The 22,651-nt window shown below is 47.1% G+C and overlaps 1 protein-coding gene across 5 annotated transcripts in view; it reads left to right on the top strand.

Annotated features, from left to right (window-relative positions):
* tnrc6c1 (trinucleotide repeat containing adaptor 6C1) overlaps positions 1 to 19,183 on the top strand; it is a 74,979-nt gene extending 55,796 nt beyond the window's left edge. For 3 of the 5 annotated variants that reach the window (XM_063223560.1, XM_063223552.1, XM_063223534.1), the window contains exons 6-22: positions 2,375 to 2,569; positions 4,149 to 4,321; positions 5,187 to 5,264; positions 5,404 to 5,461; positions 6,217 to 6,365; positions 7,442 to 7,573; positions 8,283 to 8,456; positions 9,110 to 9,229; positions 9,851 to 9,934; positions 10,276 to 10,543; positions 11,181 to 11,351; positions 11,744 to 11,929; positions 12,839 to 12,988; positions 14,791 to 15,033; positions 15,348 to 15,418; positions 15,945 to 16,084; positions 16,309 to 19,183. In XM_063223560.1, the coding sequence (XP_063079630.1) occupies positions 2,375 to 2,569; positions 4,149 to 4,321; positions 5,187 to 5,264; positions 5,404 to 5,461; positions 6,217 to 6,365; positions 7,442 to 7,573; positions 8,283 to 8,456; positions 9,110 to 9,229; positions 9,851 to 9,934; positions 10,276 to 10,543; positions 11,181 to 11,351; positions 11,744 to 11,929; positions 12,839 to 12,988; positions 14,791 to 15,033; positions 15,348 to 15,418; positions 15,945 to 16,084; positions 16,309 to 16,720 (2,804 nt within the window). In that variant the 3' untranslated portion in view covers positions 16,721 to 19,183. The remainder of the gene's footprint in view (positions 1 to 2,374; positions 2,570 to 4,148; positions 4,322 to 5,186; positions 5,265 to 5,403; positions 5,462 to 6,216; positions 6,366 to 7,441; positions 7,574 to 8,282; positions 8,457 to 9,109; positions 9,230 to 9,850; positions 9,935 to 10,275; positions 10,544 to 11,180; positions 11,352 to 11,743; positions 11,930 to 12,838; positions 12,989 to 14,790; positions 15,034 to 15,347; positions 15,419 to 15,944; positions 16,085 to 16,308) is intronic. The other 2 variants (XM_063223569.1, XM_063223543.1) reach the window with 1 other exon arrangement.
* The last annotated feature ends 3,468 nt before the right edge of the window (positions 19,184 to 22,651 follow it).

Raw genomic sequence — 22,651 nt, 5'->3', positions numbered from 1 at the left:
CTGTCTCAACCAGCCTCCTCTCTCTCTGTCTCAACTAGCCTCCTCTCTCTCTGTCTCAACTAGCCTCCTCTCTCTCTGTCTCAACTAGCCTCCTCTCTCTCTGTCCCAGCTAGCCTCCTCTCCCGCCCCAGCTAGCCTAGCCTCCTCTCTCTCTGTCTCAGCTAGCCTAGCCTCCTCTCTATCTGTCTCAGCTAGCCTCCTCTCACTGTCTCATCTATCCTCCTCTCCCTCCCCAGCTAGTCTAGCCTCTTCTCGTCTCCCTCCCCACCTAGCCTTCTCATCTCCCTCCCCAGCTAGTCTAGCCTCGTCTCCCTCCCCAGCTCTCCTCTTCTCCCTGCCCAGCTATCTTCCTCTTCTTGCCCCAGATAGCCTCAGACGCCCTCTGCCCCAGCTAACCTCCTCTCCCTCCCTAGGTAGTCTCCTCTTCTCTCCCTTCCCCAGCTAGTCTAGCCTCCTCTTCTCTCCCTTCTCCAGCTAGCCTCCTCTCCCTACCCCAGGTAGTCTAGCCTGCTCTCCTCTCCCTACCCCAGCTATCCTCTTCTCCCTGCCCCAGCTAGCCTCATCCCTCTGCCCCCACAACCCGCCCCGGGCCTGCCCTGGCCCTGGCCCGCCCTGGCCCGCCCTGGCCCTGGCCTGCCCTGGCCCTGGCCCGCCCTGGCCCGCCCTGGCCCTGGCCCAACCTCCACACTCTTCACACCACTCCACCCATACTACCACCCTTCATGCTCCATGCTCAACACTCCTAACACCACTCCACTCACACCGCACCACCACTCCTATATGCTCCTGCACTGAACCCACCACGCACCACGCACATCCACACCAGTCACACCACACCAGCCTCCATGCTCCCCACTCGGAGTAGGCCACTCCTCACATCACCTCACCCGCACTGCCAGCTACTATAATAATAATAATAATAATAAATAATAATAGTAATAATAATAATAATAATAATAATAATATTTAGAACAAATTAATTCACGACACGTAGCTTAAAGTTCTTTAACAGCCACATTGATAGAGTAGAATGATTAAGAAACCCTCCACAACTACACGACTCCACCCTCCACGATACAAACGCCTTATACCCCTCCCCCACCCACACCGCCACGCTACTATCCCCTCCCCATCCATTCACCTCACACACACACACACTCCACCCTCCAGGCGCTCCACCCTCCCCCTCCATGCTTCACTCACCTCACTCGCCCTCCATCCTACACTACTAACCCTCCCCAAGCCCAACCAGTGTTGCCAGCTTGGGCAGTTACCCGCCCAATTGGGTTGCTTGGGATGGGCATCTGCGGGTAAAAACGGGAAAAATCGGCCTTTTGGGGGTTTTTTTCTGCAGTTTTATGCCCATAGACAGTAGGCAGTTTTTGAGCAGTTTTTGAGCATCTTTTGGCCGGGATTTGATCAGACGCATCTGGCAATACAGAGCCCAACCCCACGTAGGGCAGAGTAGGGCAGAGTAGGGCAGGGAAGGGTAGGGTAGAGTAGGGCAGGGTAGGGTAGGGCAGGGTAGGGAAGGGCAGGGTAGGGTAGGGAAGGGTAGGGTAGGGAAGGGTAGGGGAGTGTGCCAGCTGGCCAGGGCTCTGTGCTATGCAAATCAGCCACGACCTACTACACCCGTCATGCTTCTCCCACAGTCTCATCACACAACACACTTTCAATTCCCCTTGCACATGATTAGAGAGCACACACACACAGACGCGCGTGTTGGAGCACACACACACAGACATGGACGTGTTGGCTCAACGAACCCTGTGAGTCTCTTTTTTAAAATCAGGACCGCCGGTGGTGGTGGTGGTGGTGGTGGTGGTGATGATGGGTAGTGGTGGGTGGAGTGGTGAGATCGTGATGGCTGTGAGCAGTCTTGTAGTCTTGATGCCTCCCTGCCTATGATGTGCAGGATGATCATCCCTGAGTGCTATTAGCGTGAGTCATCAGCTCTGCTGGGTCAGTCTGGAGGCGCAACAGGGCTGCAACTCGCTGATGTACTGTCTGTGTAAGGCACGCTTTCACAGCCTTGAAAATAGCCTTGCAATCTGCAGTAATTGTCAGTTTTTCAGTTAGAGCTTGGTGTGTTTTCCATTCACTGTTGAGAAATAATTGATCAAGCCTGGGCAGACTGACACCTCCTAAAAGAAGGAATATTGGCCACTTTGATTCCATTCCAGCAAAATATTTAAAATGCTTTATAGATGGGTATCTAAAGTAGCTTATTGATAATTTAAGGATTGTCTACCACATCCATTGTGGAGTTTGCATGTTTACCTGGTAACAATTCTACTTCCTGGTATGGAATAAATCATCTAAACACTCTTGCAGGGACACATTGACTGACTTTTTTGGTCATTTTTCTCCACAGGGTGGGGGGAGATGTCCAACGTCCACTCTAAACCTGAGCCTTCCTGGGGGGAGCCGGCGCCCCCACCAACAACGGTGGACAACGGCACCTCGGCCTGGGGCAAGCCCCAGGGCAGCTGCGGAGGATGGGGGGACAACGGCCCAGAGGCGTACAAGAGGGGCAACCCGCCCCCCGGACCAGCACCTTGCAAGCCAGGTACCAGTGAGCCCACACATCCAATGCAGACAGACTTCAGGCCAGCTGAATAATTACACACCATTACATTTAGAAGACCTTTGTAATCAAAAGCATACTTTATTGTCAAGTTCTTCATATGCAAAGGTCATACAAACAAATTGAAACTTGTTTATGACCTGAGCAAGAAATCCAGAGTTTATCCAAAGTGACTTACATTAGAACAGTGATTCTTAACCTTTTTTACTTAACGCACCCCCTTTCCTGTGCAGAAGACAAGCCACGCACGCCCAACACAAACTTCCGCACGTGTATATGCACTAAAAAATGTTTGAAGTGATTAATTACAATGATTCTTGCTTGCATTAATCAATGACTACATGACTCAAATGGGGGACCATAACATGTTATAATTTGGTCTTAATTTGACCTAACTATAATGTTTGCAAGCATAATTTTGGTCACAACCTCAACACAAACAAAATTCTGTGCACCCCCTGGAATCTCTGGTGCACCCCCAGGGGGTGCCCGCACCCCAGGTTAAGAACCACTGCATTAGAGGATATGCACAGTGAGGAAAAACACATATGGTCCGTGGGGAGAAGAGAATATAGTGGTATAAGATTAGCTGGTGACAGGTGTGCTTGTTGTGAATAGAAGAGTCCTTACACACACCCGTTAAAGCTGGAATAAGTTAAGGTTAAGGTTGTTTAAGAAGGATATCTGTAGAGATTATTATTTATTCAGGCTGTGTTAGTCAGTAATACAGATGAAGGTTGTAGTTTATGTTCATTCAGTGATGAGATCCTCCTCTTTGGGAAGCTGATTGATATCACCATAAACCATGATGTGATGACACATACTGATAAACACAGCATAGAGTGCATTTCTGAAATCCAACTTTGAGATGGATGTTGTGTGGGCCATTAGCCTAATGCCTTCACTTTGTAGCAGGTAACCCTTATAGGTTCAAAATGTAATGTGTTCACAATGAGGTTGTTTTAAATCTGAATGTTTTTTGGACATTGGCGGAATGTGATATAATGGGTAGATAGTTCATAATAGATGTTCATGTTATTGATTCATAGACACGTACGCACAGTCGGTCATAGATGTTCATGTTATACTTTTGTGTTAAATACCGTACCATAGCACCTTAAAATACCGTACCAAAGTGATACAGTAGCAAAACACTTCCCTCTGGTGGTGGGATGTCAATATTGCAGGTTGTCTCTCAATGTGTGTCCATGCCAGGCTTTGTTGATGGTCCAGTCAGCTGAAGTAAACAGTTATGTGCAGAACGTAGACACATCTCTACGCCTTTAAACTCATGTCTATCATCTTGATGTATGGTGAATTCAGGTTAATTGGGGCACTTTGGGCCATTCACTTGTATGCAAAAAAGTGGCCAAATTTACCTGAATTCACCACCTAAATGGTTTGGATAATAGACAGCTGGAATTCATTGGACATCTGGAGTTTACCAGAGTTTATGGTTCACCACCAGGATTGCTTTCTTTCCCCCCTCCACTTCATCATCTGACATTTCTCTGTCCATATTTCTCTGTCTCACCCGTCTCATCTCGTCTCATTTCATCAGCCCCCAAATCTATGCAAGATGGCTGGGGAGGCGGCGGGGAGGAGATGGACATCTCGCGGAGCCAGTGGGAGTCTGAGGACGGAGGGGACATGTGGAACAACGCGGCCTCGCAGGAGAGCAACTCCTCCTGCAACTCCTGGGGTAACGCACCCAAGAAGATGCCACCGCCCAAGGTGAGACAGGGGAGGGTCAAATATAACACATTATGACAGTATGCTCATTGAAGTACAGTAGTTTAGGTGAGGTTCATTAGGTTAGGTTCATTTATTAATGTCCAAGAGGGAGAAATTTGTCTCATAGGCAGAGAAGGTCGCCTATAATGCCGCACAACACCATAGCACACCCAACCAACACACCAAGACAGGTCAAATATACTGTGGCACATTATTATGCACATTGAATTAGATTAGGATAGGTAAGGTTCTTTTTCAGCCTCCAAATTTGTCTCATCGACAGAGAAGTTTGCTCATAATTCCGCACAACACCAAAGCACACAACAAAACACCAAGACGGAGTCAGTTCCAGTCGATTCCTGACAGATTGACCTACAGTATACTCATGCATATGTACTGTACATAGCACATTTCTACACCAGACCCAGCAGATTACCTGAGTGCTTGACATTGAATGTATCACATTCACCCATTCACACAAACAAATTCACGGCAAGTTGCCCTAGGTAAGCACACAGCTTATCCAGCTAAACTCAGCTTTATGTAATATCATGGTATGCAGTGCCATAAAACAATATATTGTTTTTGTTGTTACTGAAGGTGAAAGGAAGGGTGTTTACTGTAATGTGATGTGTTGCTCTTGAAGGGGGAGGTTCTTGTAATGTAATGCGGTTTGTTATTGAAGGGGGATCCTATTTTAATATAATGTAATGTGATATTATTGAAGGGGAAGGATGTTTTAAAATAATGTAATGTGTTATTGAAGGGGGGTGCTGTTGTAATACAATACTATTACATTATATACAGTACATACAATAATATTACATTATATTTAATATAGTGTGATGTGTTGTTGCTATTGAAGGTGAAGGTTCCTAATAAGCCAGACGATGGCTGGATCATGAACCGCCTCATCAAGCAGCTGACTGACATGGGCTTCCCGGTGAGTTACACAGCACTCACACATCAGTTCAAATATCAAACTAGTTATTAGGCTACTGAGACCATGAGGTTTTGAATGAGTAATTGTTGCCAATCCTGACTGTGTGTGTGTGTGTTTGTGTGTGTGTTTGCGCGCGCAGAGAGACCCTGCGGAGGAGGCTCTGAAAAGCAACAACATGAACCTGGATCAGGCCATGAGTGAGTATCCCCTTCACCGCATCACAGTAGTCATCACAGCCAGAGCTGCTGACGCCTTTGGCTGAGCCTGGGACAAAGACACCTGAAAGGGCCCCAAACCCAATACATACAATGTAATGAGGATCCAATTCTGCCCCCTCCCCCCAATCTCCCTGGGCCCGGCACAATTGACCGCTTTGTCCCCCTCTGGCAGTTTCCCTGATCGCAGCAACTCATCATCTTAGCATTGATAGAGGACCATTTTTGCTTTTGCACAGAAACTCTTGTATTGAAGATGGTTTAGAGGAGAGTGTGTGAAAGAGTACTCCACCCTTTACCCTACACATACACAGTAAAAAAAACAAAACAAAAGAACAAACCCTAAAGGAGCATTGCCCCCAGCATCCCTCCCCAATCTGAGATCATCAGAGCCACAGGCCTCTCCCAAGTGTTGTTCACTTTTACATTCAAGTAACTTGGGAATCAAGTTCACAGGGTTGCAGGTTTTGAATTCCACCCCTACCTCTCCCTACACATCTATCCGTAGCTGTGGAGTGTGGAGATTCCCATTTATTCAGGCTGTGTTAGTCAGCAAGACAGATGAGGGATGCAGTTTATGTTCACTCAGTGATGAGATCCTCCTCTTTGGGAAGCTGATTGATATCACCATAAACCATGATGTGATGACTGGTGCTGATAAACACAGCAAAGAGTATGTAATGTAACGCAATGCATCATCATCATCATCATCCTCCTTCTCTTGCTTCGGTCCCCAGGTGCCCTGCTGGAGAAGAAGGGGGAGCTGGACAAGCGGGGGATGGGCCTGGCCGACTACAACAACGGCCTGCTGGCCAAGCAGATGGGCTGCCGGCCTCCGCTCATCTCCAAAGACAACTCCTCAGACCGCGGAGCCCTCTGTGACAAGGTGCGGCTGGGAGCACGCAGACACACGTGCAAGCACGCAGACACACATGCACGCACGCAGACACGCATACAGACGCACGCACGCACACAGACGCACGCACGCACACGCGCGCGCGCACACACACGTCACACACACGTCACACACACGTCACACACACGTCACACACACACACACACACACACACACACACGTCACACACACACACACCAGGGCTTGACATATTTTCCGCTTGCCGGCCACTGTGGCTAGTGGTTTTCCCGAGTCACCAGCCATCCAGCTATTCTACCAGCCACAATTTTTTTATTTTATTTTTTTTTTATTATTATTATCACGCTGTAGGCCTACATCTAACCTCAAAGGATGCTTAAAGCAAGAAAATGAGTGCATAGGTGTGTACATGGAAACAAAACAAGCTAATAGAAACTGAGTAACTGAGCATTTTCTTGGACTTAAATGCAAACACACGGGGTAAAGTATTGAATATACTAGTGGTGTGCATTGGCACTGCCCTCACGATTCGATTCAATTACGATTCGGGAGGTAGTGATTCGATTCGATTCACTTCTACGATGCATTGCAATGCATTGCATTTCTACTGAAAGCAAAGCAAATGTTTCATCAGTCATGATGAGGCAATACAAGTAGTCAGATACTGAGCAACATTTTATTGGCTGTTTTCTGTATCAGTCTTGCAGTTTTCAATTCTTTGAAGTGCTTTTATTTAATTTAACATTTGCTCCTGAAATATCCACGGAAGTAATTGAAACTTAAAAAATTTGCTGCATCGATTCTGGAACTTGCCGCATTGAATTGAATCGTCCATGCCCCGCATTGCATTGCCGAATCGATTATTGTTGACACTACTAGAATACAAGAACACACACACACACACACACACACACACACACACACACACACACACACACACACACACACACACACACACACACACACACACACACACACACACACACACACACACACACACACACACACACACACACACACACACAGAGAACATGTAAGTGCATGCTTGTGTGTTTATGACCCTGTGTGCTTGTGTCTTTCTCCCATAGGATGGCGGGCTGGTGGATGACCCCCAGACCTCACCGTTTCTGCCTTCCCCGGCCCTCAAGCTCCCCCTGGCTAACCCGGCCATGCCCGGACAGGGCCTGGGCATCGCCATGCCAAACTTGAACAACAGACAGGTGAGCAGAGCACGAGCCAGCCGCAATGTCACCTGCAGTCACATCCAACGACTGCAGCGTTGTAAGCTCTCTGGTTGTTAATAGAGTGTGTGTGTATGTGCGTGTGTGTGTGTGTGTGTTTGTGTGTATTTGTTTGCCTGTGTGTATTTGTTTATCTGCATATGATAAATGTGTTAATGTTTTTGTTTGATGCAAATGTGATGGGGGAATATTTTTGGTGAGTTTGCTCTGTGTGTATGTTTACATGTTTATGTGTATCAGACGCAGAGTAGAATGTTTGGGTGTGTGTGTATTTGTTTATCGTGTTAATATGTGTGTGTGTGTGTGTGTGCGTGTGTGTCTCAGATGCACAGTGGGATGCTTGAGTAGTGGTCTGTGTGTGTGCACCTGTTGTCCATCTCTGTACTTGAAGTTTGTATATGTCCGTATGGCATAGTAGTTTTGATACCTCTATTTGTACAATAATTTATAAATTAATACTGTTCATATACAGTATGTAGCATGCACCTTGTAGGGAGGGATCTACTGAGTACAATGACACTAGGCGTGTTTATATGGACACGTTTCGTTTAAAGAGATTAAATGTAATCAGTTGAAATGCATTCTATTCTATTCTACTCTACTCTACTCTACTCTACTCTACTCTACTCTACTCTACTCTACTCTACTCTACTCTACTCTACTCTACTCCACTCTATTCTGTTTCTAGATGCAGAGTGGAATGTTTGTGAGCAGTGGTGCGGCCCAGGCAGCGCGGGCCCTCCAGCAGCAGCAGCAGCAGCAGCAGCAGCAGCAGCTTCCTCCCCCCCAGCCCAGCGTGCCGCCTCTGGCCTCCTCCCAGCCTAGTCTACGTGCGCAAGTGCCTCAGTTTCTCTCCCCTCAGGTATGGATGATGGCAATTCACACGCGTGGCACACACAAAAGTAGCATACTACTGTACATGCATGTGTGAACTGCAGGGCTTACAGATGTTATTGTTTGATCTATAAATATAACAACAACGATGCTGCCTCACAAAGACAAAGGGCAGTTACTATGCCAACATTGAAACGGAGAAAAAAAATGCCTTCAAATGTTGGTGTTACGTTGCATATTGTAGTAGTGTAGTGTAATTTGACATGTACGTATATCTCTAATGGGAAATTTGGGATAAGGCTTTGTCACAAAATAAATGAGTTACAAAGATGTGAGAATGTGTTACGAAGACCATTTTCAGTATAAACTCAATTTTGACCAAATATGTAGTTGCAGCACTTTACCTTTGTATGGCAGTATGTGTATGTCTACTGTTGTCTCATCATTCCCATGAGTCCAAATGCAAACATGAGGACACTCATAATAGACGCCCACACATACTCACTCACATGGCCTCTCGCAGGCAAAGAGACATACGAAACATAACCAATAACCAATAACCAATAACCAAATTTCACAGTGATCTATCAGATCAGTAAATTAAATCCCGAGTGACGCTTATCGATGATTTCAGCAGATGGACTCACGAAACGCCATTGCTCTCTCTCTTGTCTCGCCCAGGTTCAAGCACAGCTCTTACAGTTTGCAGCAAAAAACATTGGACTCAACCCTGCACTTTTGACCTCACCAATAAACCCTCAACACATGACCCTGTTGAACCAACTGTACCAGCTGCAGCTGGTGAGTTAGATGGCAGAGCCTTGCACTAATACAACACTATGAAATAACAATGGCATAACAATCTGCTAACTTTACAGGGCTTTAAAGCAGTACTCTGACATTTTTGGAAATAAGCTAATTTTTACACCTCTCCTTAAATAATTGAGTTTTACCTTTTTCCTATACTTCCTGTCGTTCTCTGAGTCTGGGAGTGCACATTGTATGTCCAAGCTAGCATATATCATTGAATCTTATTGTTCCAGCTAGCCGCTAGCTGGACCCATAAAATTCAATGATAATTGCTAGCTTGTAACTAGAAGTAGCAATTACCAGACTAAAAGAATGGTTGAAAGAAAAGATGAAAGGTAAAACTCAATTATATATCTGAAGAAGAGGTGTAAAATGAGCTTATTTCCAGAAATGTTACAGCATTGCTTTAATGCCAGTAAATGGGCACTTTAACAAGCAATGTTTTACTTTGTATCCTAAAGGCATTTTTATTGTGGAGATTATCAAATTACAGCAATTGGATTGTGTGCGTGTGTGTTTATTTGGTACGTGTGTATGTTTTTGTGTGCGTGTGCGTGTGTGCGTGTGCGTGCGTATGCTAATGTCTTCACTTGTGTGTGTCACCATTTGCAGGCATACCAACGTTTACAGATCCAGCAGCAAATGTTGCAGGCACAGCGCAATGTTTCTGGCCCCATCCGACAGCAAGAGCAACAAGTGAGCCCTCTCTTCTTTTCTCTTGTGCACAAACACCAGAATAACCACTAACACTTTGACCACAATGGTGTCAATGGCTATGTTTAATTTTTGCGAGGGCAGTATGTAGTGGTGTGCATGTGCACGCTTGGGTGCGCGCATGTGTGTGCATGTGTGTTTGTGTGACTGACTGCGCATATGCATACGTGCATACATGTGCGTTTGTATGTGTCTATGCATCATATATGACGCATAGACACATACGAACGCACATGCATGCACGTAAATATTATTCATGTGAACATCCATGCGTTTATGTGAACATGTTCTCTCCACCTCTTCGTCCACCCCCCTCTCCGCAGGTTGCACGTACAATCAACAACATGCAGCAGCAGATCCAACAGCACCAGAGGCAGCTAGCCCAGGCCCTGCTCATGAAGCAACAGCAGCAGCAGCAGCAGCCCCCTCCAGCCCAGCCCCCCGCACACCCTGGCCTGCACCCCGGCGCCGGCAAATCAGCCCTGGACAACTTCCCAGGCCAGCCCCAGGCTCCAGGCCTGCCCATGGCCGACCTGCAGCAGACCAAAGAGAGCCAGTCTTCGGCCAACTCCTTTGGCCCTTACTCACTCCGTAAGAGTCGCATGGCTTGCTGTGTGTCGTCTCCTACAGTACTGTGTGTATGTGGTCATTGTGATGACGCACCATCACTAGGGGGGTTGTGGGTGTGCAGACCAAAGAGGCGCAGTCTTTAGCCAACTCCTTTTTGTCTCTTACGTGCTCTGTAAGAGTCAAGTCACGTCACATCCCTTGTTCCACCTACTGCACGTGGTTAGGTTATTATTGTGATGGAGTCACTGACGTAACGTGGCCACATTTCTATTTAATACAATTATTTCTAGCAGGGCATAATGGTTACGTGTGGTTGGTTTGAATTACTCATAGGCAGTGCTGGTCTCAAAATCTACTCATCATGATGAGTAGAGACTAGCGCAGTACTGTATTTAGACATTAGTGAAGTGTGTATGACTCGTGGAAAATGCACTCAATGGTCAGAGCATGCTCTATTCTATTCTGTTCTAGTCTTTTTTTATTCTATTCCACATGAATTTAATGTTGTTTTTTAAACTACTGTATAATTCAAAATTGCCTTAATTTGAGTCATTTGTAGTCCAATGTTTTTTTTTTGGTTTGGTTTTAATTAGTGTTGGTGTAATTAGGATGAGTTAAATCCTTATAACGAGGCTTAATTCCTGGTGTTCTCCCCCAGCAGCTGGCCTGAACCCCAACATGAATGTAGACTGCATGGAGGTGGGCATGGCAGGCCTGTCCCTGAAGGAGCCCCCCCAGCCCCAGTCCCGCCTGTCCCAGTGGACGCACCCCAACTCCATGGACCTCTCGCCCGGCTCCTCGCCCACCGAGCCCAGCCTCAGCAAACACGGTACGGACGGGGAACCGAATCGTTTGATTTTATACGGCACATTTGTATATGTGTGTATATGGAGCGGCCATTTGGCTATTTCACCTAATAATGTATTCTGTGGAAGTCATATTTAGCGTTTATAGCACGATAATACTAAGATAATAAAAAGGTTCATCTCATTGAGATGAGGAATCTCTTTCCAAGAGATGCCTGTCCTAGACAAGAGCGCAGACAAGTAACTAATAAAAAGTTAAAATCACAAAAGCAACACACAAAAAGGCAATACACACACATGCATGCATGCATTGTAACACATTGTTCAAAGCTGGACATGTTCGTCCTCTATTTGAAATGATTCTGTTGCCATTGATTCTGTTTAGCTGAATTGCTCTTTGTAATCTCCATTCAAGGTGCCATAACTGCTGCCCCCAGCCTGGGTCCCCCAGGGAAGGCCCTGGATGACTCCTACAGCCCCTACAGCCTGATGGGGGGCTCCGACTCCCCCACAAGCCCCCTGGTGGGCCACGAGAGCTGGGCCCCCACCAAGACCGCCAACGACAAGATCTCAAACGGGACCACTGTTAGCTGGCCCCCTGGTAAAGAAATAAACACACACACAGACGCACGCGCACATACACACACACACACACACACACACACAGGGTTGAACTCACACACATGCACGCATGCACGCATATTCTTTTAAAATTCATACATGGACATTCATTCATGCACAAACACAAAACACACACACACGCACACACAAACACACACACATGCGTGCACGGGAAAACGTACACCAGTGCACTTGTACACACATGTATGCGCGCAGGGACAAGATATCATTTTGTGTTCCTTCCATACATACCATTTCCTGTACCGTGCAAACATTCACTGTTCATACTTAGTCAGGAATGTAATGCATTTGCGCACGTACACACACACACACACACACACACACACACACACACACACACACACACACACACACACACACACACACACACACACACACACACACACACACACACACACACACACACACACACACACACACACAAACACACAGAGAGGCAATTTTGCACTTGAGCCAGTGTGGAAGCTCTAATTATGACAGTTTTACGTTTGCCTGGCTCGGTAATGAGTTGACAGATGTTAAACCGCTTTAGCTTGGACATTAAAGTGAAAAACACAGGCGCACAATGGGAGCTATTAATTTAGGTATTTGCCAGATGTTTCCTGCCTCAAACACTGCATTCGTTAACCCTCTCATCCCCAATCACTCACCCCCGCCTCCCCGTTTTACCTCAGTGCCCCCCCACACTCACCCCAATTCTTTAACCCTTTCATACCATACCCCTCCCCATTTTACATCAGTACCCCCCCACCAAAAAAAAATCATAGTACACCTGCACACTGACCATTTTGAGTGAACTTCATTCACAACGTTTTGGTCCAAAGACCCTCTATGCGTAAATTTTAACTCTAACTCTAACTCCTCCCAGAATTCTGCCCTGGTGTTCCATGGAAAGGACTGCAGAACATTGACCCCGAGAACGACCCCAACATGACCCCAGGAAGTGTTCCCAGCGGACCCACCATCAACACCAATATCCAGGACGTCAATCGCTACCTGCTCAGAGACAGGAGTGGAGGTAGGAGACAAGATGGCGGAATGATGATGTCTTTGGGTATACATCCAGTAAATGTTACCCCATAGAGTAGAAAATATCTACAGGATGTTGGAAAAAGACGCCAAGACGTTTGGCACATTTGAACTTGTGTATCTCCTACAGTAACAGGTCTTGGTGTAGGCCTACTGTTGGGATATAAAAATTAAAGAAATCAAAAGGACAACTAATAGATTATGTCCAACACTGGCCTGAAAATTAAAGTGATACTGTCCCATTTTTTGGAATTAAGCTCATATTACACTTCTCCTTGAGTTAAATGATTGAGTTTTACCTTTCTCCTGTACTCCTGTACTGTACTTTCTCCTGTGTGGCAGTGCAAATTTTGCATCTAAGCTAGCAGTTAACATTGAGTCCTATCAGACCAGTTAGCCGCTAGCTGGTCTCATAGGACTCAATGTTCATTGCTAGCTTGGAGGTAAAATTTGCTCTGCCATACTCAGAGAACAGCAGGAAGTACAGGAGAAAGGTCAAACTCAATAGGAGAGGTGTAAAATAAGCTTATTGGGACAGTAAAAAATGGGACAGTATCACTTTAAGTCCAAGCAAGTTAAATACAATACTATCAGAATGCTGCAGTTGAAGCAGCTGTTCATCTATAATGTATACACACCCTGAGCAGCAAGTATGAAGATAAAAAATAAAACCTGAATAAGATTAACATAAACCCTCTTGTCAATAGTAACAGAATTGTATTAAATGGGCAAGTCGGCATGCTGTCCCATACCTCTGTTGACTTCCACCACATTCATGAAAGTCCAAGAGAATTGATTGCCAATATTTTGACTGGACCTAGGCAGCTCCAGGCACTCTCTCAGTCTCTCGGTGGAGTAAAAAGCTAGTATTGATCGTTGCTGCCGCAGGTTTAAAAGGGTATGAAAGTGAGTTTCTGTCTTGTGTTTTGTAACTCTCCATCCTGGCTGCGTTTGCTGCTGGACTGACTCCAGGCTCCTCCCCAGTGTCGCCTGAGGGGGAGGCGCTGCCTACCTCGGGCTCCTGGCCTGTCAGTGCCTACGCCAGCCCCTTCCCTCTGTCCTCTCCTGAGGCAGCTGAGACAGCAGGTACCACAGACAACCCCAAACCTGAATCCAGCTTCCAGCCCCTACTCCCTGTCTCCGTCCCCAATGTTATAATGCTCAATGTACCTTGCATCCACCACCAGAGGTGGTACCATAGACCTACCCAGAAACCAGAAACCAAACCCCAGTCTACCCTCAGCCCCGGCCCCTGCCTTTGTTCCTGGTGTTTCTCATGCTCAGTTTGCCCTACAACCAACCCTTGGAGCCTGAGATGCCCTTCTGTAGTCCGTTGAGATGTGATCCCCTGTGTCCATTCCTGAAAAAGGTTCCTAGTGTTTTCAGGCCTCTTGTAGCTCCCTGTGAGAACTCTCCAGAGGTGCGTTTCCTGAAAGTGTAGTTGCTAGCCAGTTAGAAACTTGGTTAGTTTGATAATGGGAAATTACATTGCAAACAACTAAGTAGCTTACGTAGCAACCATGGTTTCGAGAAATGCACCCCTGAACTGCATCCTCGTGCTCTATTGAGTTCCCTGTAGGCAGGCCGTGTACAGTAGTGATGCATCTGCCTGCTGTAGTGAATCCTACAGGTGCTCTGTGTCCTTTCTGTGCCTTGAAAGGAAGTGAGTGAGATTGTTTTTCCAGTTCCTGCGTGAGAACCTTTATTGAACACTGGAAAGTGGTATAGCCAAACATTTTTGTGTGATTTCTTCTGTGTATAACTGTCTCCTCACACGTTGTTCCTCTTCAGGCAAGCTGCCAGACATGAAGTCCACCTGGTCTCCGGGCCCCATATCACACCCACAGCCATCGCTGTCCCATGAGCTCTGGAAGGTTCCCCAGGGCCATCGCAGCACCGGGGCCGCCCCGACCCGCCCTCCACCAGGCCTCAGCAACCTCAGCAACCCCAGCAAGCCCTCCTCCACCTGGGGAGGCAACTCCCTGGGTCTGGCCCAGGGCTGGAGCAACTCCTACACCTCAGGCACAATGCAAGGTAACTGCTCCATTAATGAACTACGCCATTCTTTAGCCTTATTACAGTGTTTGCTGAATCGTGTCATTGAATCATAAACTGTGAAAGGCACCTTCCAATTTTCAATGTCGTACTTTTACTGTATTGCGTTTCACTGTATTGCGGAGTGTTCAAACATTACACAATGATGCCAAAGCATAATTTGGGTTGATTTGTGAAACCTCAGCTAAATACTGTTCCTTACGCTCACATTCTCTTCCTACATGATATTTAAAGTCACTAAATGCCGTTTTATGGTCCATATCCTACCTTTTGATCCTTCCTCCATTGCCCAGGTACCACGTGGAGCACAGACAGCTCCAACAGGACCAGCAGCTGGCTGGTGCTGAGGAACCTCACGCCTCAGGTAGGAGCACATTTAAGCACCTGGGCTATCGGCCAATCTAAAACTGTGCGTCTGGCTCTTGACTGTGATTGGCTCATTTGGTCTCCCAAGCGTTAGTAAATTGAGTGTAAGCAAACAGCATTCCAGACGAAGATTCTAAGTACCCAAAAGCGTGTCTAAGTTAGACGCTTCCCACAGAGAAACAGTCACCATCTGAAAAGCTGATGATTATCATGGGTAACGTCCATGCAATGAATGCACTTATGCATAATAGGTCCGAATTCAGCCTCCTGCACTTGTCTTGATTAGATCGACACCTTGACCAATTTTTCAATGGTGTGTGTGCGTGCGTGCATGCGTGTGTGTGCTGTGCAGTGTTTACTCGAAATGAGACTTGTTGTTCATTGTCTTGCACCTTTCTGGATCAGATTGACGGCTTGACCAACTCTCAAAGCTGTGTGCGTGCATGCGTGCGTTTGCTATGCAGTGTTCACTGGAATTCAAACGTGTGTTGTTCACTGTCTTGAATTGCATTTGTCTGGATCAGATTGACGGCTCGACCCTGCGGACGCTGTGCATGCAGCACGGGCCTCTCATCACCTTCCACCTGAACCTGACGCAGGGCAACGCCGTGGTGCGCTACAGCTCCAAAGAGGAGGCCGCCAAGGCCCAGAAGTCCCTGCACATGTACGTCCCACACAACACATCAAAGCAGTTCAGCAGCACACATTATCTACAATTTTGGATTGAGACAAACTCTTAGAGAAGATGCCTATCTGCACCGCCTTTGTCTTTGTCTTTGTTTTCTCTCACCCTTCTCTCTCATCCTATGTTTCTTCTATATGTCCCCCATCTCCCTCTCTCTCTGTCTCTCTTTCTCCCTCCCTCCCTCTCTCTCCCTCCCCCTCCAGGTGTGTGCTGGGTAACACCACTATCCTAGCGGAGTTTGCCGGTGAGGAGGAGGTGAACCGCTTCTTTGCACAGGGCCAGACGCACACGCCCCCCACCACCAGCTGGCAGGCCAGCCAGCCCTCGGCCAATCAGGCGCGCATGGGCGTGGCCGGAGGCTCCTCCCACAGCGGCCTGGACCACTGGGGCAGCGGCGGGACGGCAAGCGGCATGGCCATGGGCGTGCCTGTGGGCGGCGGGGTAGGAGCCGGGTCTGCTGGGAAGGCGGGCGGCGGAGAGCTGCTGTGGGGGGGAGTGCCACAGTACTCCAGCCTGTGGGGACCCCCCGGGGGAGAGGACGGGAGGGTGGTGGGCAGCCCCACCCCCATCAACACGCTGCTTCCTGGAGACCTGCTGAGCGGGGAGTCCATGTAAGGAGGAGGAGGAGGGCTGGAGGACCCGGGGAGGATAGACGGATGGGACGGGAGAGAAGATCCTGAAGACTGAACTCCATCTTCCTAGTCCTTCTCCACTCCACCCATACCTACCCACCCCCCAGTCCCCAACCCCACACCACTGCCCACTACCCCCTTTGGAAAAGTACTGGTTGTGGAGACGAGGAGGAGTATTTTTTCCTCTTCTTTCAGTTACAAATTGGAAAAAAAACCCTGAATATAAACAAACAAGCAAGCAAAGAGACAAACAAATATTTACATACAGGAGCAAAAACCAAGCAAATGTTGTGGTGATAATCAGCATGGGTGGAGGAGATGACAATAAGAGACAGGAGACCGAGGCAATACACCTTGTAAAGGCTGCTGACATTTCTTCTGCTTCGTTTGACCCTTGTCAGTTTTTATCATTTTTTTGTCATTTCATTAGTTTCCTGTTTGAGTCCTATTTTTTGTGAGTTTTAGTTTGTTGTATGTTTTTTGGTCACAGTGTTCTGTTGGACTTTGACTGTGAGGAGTAAGCAGTTACAGATACAAGAGACAAAACGGATTGAAACTCTTTCGCCACAGGGGAGTTCCAGCAATGTGGGGTGTGAATGTTTGTGTGTGTGCGTGCGTGTGTGCGTGTGTAAGTGTGTTTGCAGTATGCATTTGTATGGATGTGTGTTTTAATGTGTATTTTTTGACTACAACTGATGATACAAGCTGCCATTTTGAAAAACAGAACGGAAATCCCCCCCTCCCCCCTTGCCCAACACCCCCTTCCAACTAAAGTCCTCCATCCTGACCCTGAGACTGACTGACCACCGACATTGAGTATCATTCCAAGCCCATCCGAGTCTTTTGAACCACAATCAGCACCTTCTTCTTGGACCTGCCCCCATTGATTTGGTGGTTCTGTCTTGTTGCAGCACTTAAACTAGCCTTAAACTGTGCCCTTGTTCCACCATACATACTACACCATATGACACACCCTTGTTGCCAGTGAAGAATTGCGCACAGCCTTGTGTCTGAGCCAGAGCTGGAGAGGGAAATGAACCTTTTTGAAGGGTTGAGGAGGGGGGGTTATTTCATGCTACTAGAGATGGGCCAGCTATCATCATGAAGGTCAGAGGAAAAGCCTTCCATGTTGGCCTGACAGTTGATGGGTTGCCCACATTCACCCCTTGGATCTCCACCATTTCTTTGGTAATAATGGGCTGGAATACCTCCTCCTCCAATCAAAATATGTACGTCTTGCAGAGGGTCCGAATGTGTGTTCAGGGGCCAAGGGTATGTGTGTGACGTGTGAGTTTGTTGAATGTGTGTTGAATGTGTGACTTAGTGAGAAAGACGAGATCAACCACTGCTTCATCGTATCTTTCAGGAACTCTTTGATTTCTCTGATGCTGCACATCTGTTTGTAGTTGAACTTTTGTTGGGTTTTTGTTGTTGTTTTTTATTGATGAGGTGGACTACTGCAAGCCAATCTAGTCCACTGGGTTCCTGGCACTGCTGGTCCACGATCCTTTGCAGTGATGAGCAGAGAAAGAGAGAGAGAGAGAGTGTGATAGAGTGCCATCGCCATGGTAACCAAGAGCCTTCTTCGTCCATCCGTTCGCCACGCAGACAGACACCGCTAATGCCAGTCTAAGTTCATCTCTCTGCAAAACCAGGAACCAGGGACAAGGACCAGCATCCAACCAATGTAACTTTATCAGCTCAACTCAACCCAGCCCAACCAGAAAGGTCACATCAAGGTCGACCCAAGTTCTACCCATACCCTGGTGAACCCTGGAATATACAAAGCACTTCAACCAACCTTCCGTCCTTAATCCCAGACACCCAAAATCACTTCACCACCCCCTTTCTTGAAGGCATCATACCAAATAAGGTTGGAGGAGGGTGTGGGATTGTCCTCCCATCCCCTCACACTTCTTCCTTCTAGTGGACAAGGTGCATTTGTTCCTCCTTAGTTACGCATCTTGCTTATTAATGTTTTATTCTCGTTTAGGGCATACCAGGTACAAAACAAAAATGTACGCTAACAGACAGTCAGACAGAAGCAAGTGGAAAGAGGTCGTACCCTACATAGCACTTAGTGTTGAGCGCCAAGCTCTAACTGTCAGTACCAACGAGAGAAGTGGAGTGGAGAAGCAAACACTGAAAAAAAGGAATGAACTTTTCAAAAGCAATCGACACTGCTTCTCCACATCCTCTTTGAGGCTGGTCTAAGACTTCTAGGAAAAGGGCAGGAAGGTCCTCTTTTCCACACGTTTTCTTTTTATTCTTTCATGGGCACAGACCATGAAGGCTTATTTTTACAGTCAGACATTGTAAAATGAAGGGAAGACAAAGACTTTTTTTAAAAAAACGTCATGCAATGTTTTGACAGGTGGTTTACTTTGAGTTGTTTTTTGGTCTTTTGACTCTTATCAAAGTGAAAAAAACAACAAAAAAACAAAAACACAAATATCACTGTTGGACTGCTCTGAAAACTCTCGGAAAAGCCTTCTGCAAGACCTCGTCTCGCCGTAATGGTGCCAGGTTTAAAACAAACAAAAAAAGCCCCTGCGCGCATCCATGGAGGTCCCCTTTTCAAGACTCAGTGGGCCCTCTGCCAAGCCTGTATGATAAGTGTGGCCATCGTGTGCCTATCTGCTGTGGAGCCTGCAGCCTGCCAATGTAGGCCCCTGCCACTCTGCTCTCTGCCAGTGCATCCTCCTGTTGACCCCTTGCCCTACCCGTACCTCATGCCACATCAACACCACACATCTGACGGTCATCCAGTCTCAACGGCTACTTCTCAATGTCAAGTGTTCTAGCTAGGACGTGAAACGCCTGGTGATTGGACACTCCGCAGAGTTCACCAAAGAGTATCCAATCATTGGGCGTTTCACGTCCTAGCAAGACTAGAACACTGGGCATTGAGAAAGAGCCAACGTCTGCTAGCCCAACCAATCCCTCACCAAACCTCACGCCATATACCTAAACCACCCCCTGTCCTATGTTGGAGGTGTTGGAGTTGTGGATCGGGGTGGTGTGGAGTGGGGTCGGGTTGGGTTGGGCTCTTCAACCCTGGCAGAGAGTCGCTCTTTAAGAACTGGCCAATCATGTACTATCGTGCCAGCATTTGACCTCAGTTCAAAGACTTGACTCCTTATACACACACGTACTCGTTCCTCTCATGCAAAGATCACTTTAGCTGGAGATGGACAGATCTGGTGTGGTTTTGTTGGGGGAGGGGAGGGGAGGGGAGGGGAGTGTTTTCACTTGTCTGTCCTTTGGATAATCGCCAGTGTTTTTTTTTTTAATTGTTCGTTTTTGTTTTGTTTGTGGGTCGAGATTGCTGTTATACTTGTCATGGATTTCTGAAAAGTCGATCTTTAATTCCTTGTCGGTATCTTTGTTTAATATATCGGACAGATTGTGTATACATGCTTTGTCCATACAGTGGTCTTCAAAGTAGCTGCTCAACCAGCCCTCCCCCTGGCTTCTCGCTGTGTCTGCACACATATGTACACCCACACACACACACACACTCAAACACATATTTGTGAACTGAACATGTACTTTGGCGAGAAACCCAACTGCAGTACTGCGCAACCCTCAGCGGTTGCCCACAAAATCAATACTACGTCGATGACCTTCATCTTGTGACATTGTGTCCTCTCCTCGTTGCTGGGTAGAGTTTCTTGGATCAGGTCCTAAGTGTATAATGTTAGAAGGTCTTTATTGTCTGTTTTTTCCAACCAGTTTTGTTTGTGAAAGGTGACTGGGTAGCAGTGATGATGAACGCTGGGGTCCTCAGTCTGTCATCTTTGGTCATCCTTGGTCTCCTCTCCTCGTCTGCTCCTCTCCTCTTCTGCGGTGCTATCTCTCCCCACACCCCACACTGGTGCTCCACCTCCAACAATACAGAGTCGTTACAGTGGTCCACACTCCACCCAGTCTAATCCTCAACACCACAACAAACCCTTACTCCACCCCACGCCACCACGGCCAGCCACCCTGCTCTGTCACCGCTCATGGTGCGCAAGTAAAACACATCACTCACACAAATGCAGCTCATACTTCTATGCAAAGACCAAGAGGGGAATGTCCTATATTCAAGCCATTGTTTGTTATGCTAGTCTAAGTTGAACAGCTTCGGGGCTGAGCGAGTAGCAATTCTCCTTAAGATACACACACGCGCCCTCTGTATAACGGCACACATTTCAAAACCACAATGTCTTCAACACATATTTGCATGCGATGAGCTGGCCAGATTTTAGTGTTATAAACCCAGCACTGCGGTGGAGGTGAATGATCGTTGTAGGTGTAGCTTCCTGTCTTCTCGCCCACATTTTGTGTTGTGGCTTCTGGAAGACCCTAGAACACTAACCGTTGAAACGGATGTGGAAACCGGTCGTTAGGGGCTACGGAAAGAAGCTGAAGGTGAGGCGTAGTGCAGCGCAGCGCAGCACAGACCAAGGCAGACAGGAAGGAAAACGAGAACCAAAACAAAATAAAAGCAACAGAACGTTTCACCTTCGTCACCCTTTTTTTTTGACGAGTTGCGACCCAAGTACAGTGTAGCTGCCTCAAAACGCATTCCTAAAAAGATGTCTGCCATCGTCCTAGTTGGTGTGGTGGGAATGGAGTTGGAGAAGGAGGGGGGAGAAGAGCCAGGATGTGGAGCTGAGCTGACAGGCTGTGGCCACAGGCTGGTCCCAGTTATCAATGTGTTAGTTAAGGACCTGGGACCAGAGGCCTCATTGCAGACATTTTCAAATCTCCTATCTTTCAGTTAGGGACTCAAACGTGGGGGAAAAAATCCTAACTTCCTATTACTGAAACAATTCATAACCTGCCCACAGTATCCTGAGTATCCCTATCTTAAGATGGGTTTGGATTTAGAAATAGCTGAGTTTCTGTAATGAGGCCGCAGATAATAAAACAGATTCAAGATTGTGGAAGGCGCACTGTGGTCAGTCACACCAGGTACACCTTTCTTTAAACCAAAAAGGCGTTTCTCTCTCTCTTTTATGTTGGCACTTTTTCTTTTAAATGAAAAGATGTCTGCTGTCCTGTATGTTACCACCTGTCTCATAGGTGGTTCTCTTTCTCTCTCTCTCCCCAAAGGGCCTTCATTCAGCCCCAATGAGAATTGTGTCGATGGTGCTCAGATGTGTAACACAAATACTACAATATTTCAAAGAGAATGGGGACTGGAACACATCTCAGTTGGTACCAAGTCTTAAGAAGACAAATAACCTTTTGTTTTTCTTTTGTTGTTGTTGAACTTTCTCATCAATATCAACTCATGAGTGACAGCAACAATCACTTCTGCCTGTTCTCTGAAACTGCCTTGATTCTAGACTGGACATAAGGTGTCAAACTGTCTATGGAAGATTTCGTTTTTTTGTTTGTTTTGTTTTTTTGTGTGCGTGCGTGCGCGTGCACTGAGGGGTTGAGAGGAGAGGGAGGAAGGGAAAGCAGTATTTCCGAGGCACTCTGGGTTCCAAATAGCTGCACCAGCACTGAGGGGCGGTATCCTCTCTTTCCTCCTCCCCTCTCCCTCTTCTCTCTGCAGCTAACCCAACACCCAGTGGCACACCAGCTAGCATTGTGGGCACGGGATCCTAGTTTCCCTCTCAGCCACTCCTCTCCCTCTCCCTCTCTCTCTCTGTGTTTTTTCCCCCTTGTTCTGTTTTTTCATGTTCTCTTCTGTGGCACAGACTCCAGTCAGTGGAGGAACCGCCTGCTTCTCAATCATAAGTGGATAATGGGGAAGGGGTTGAAGGGAGGCCAGTCTTTCTAACAGCGAGGAGGTGAACCCCTTCCTCCACACCGGTCCAGGGACAATATGCACACACTGGCTTATCTACACAACTATCTGAAATGTATGTGAGAATGGATGGGGGGATAAACAAGGTCTCTTATGTGATTCTTC

Source organism: Engraulis encrasicolus, chromosome 2, assembly GCF_034702125.1.
Source record: "Engraulis encrasicolus isolate BLACKSEA-1 chromosome 2, IST_EnEncr_1.0, whole genome shotgun sequence".
Classification (NCBI taxonomy): domain Eukaryota; kingdom Metazoa; phylum Chordata; class Actinopteri; order Clupeiformes; family Engraulidae; genus Engraulis; species Engraulis encrasicolus.
Note: the sequence above shows the minus strand (reverse complement) of the source record. Positions and strands in the feature narration are given on the sequence as shown.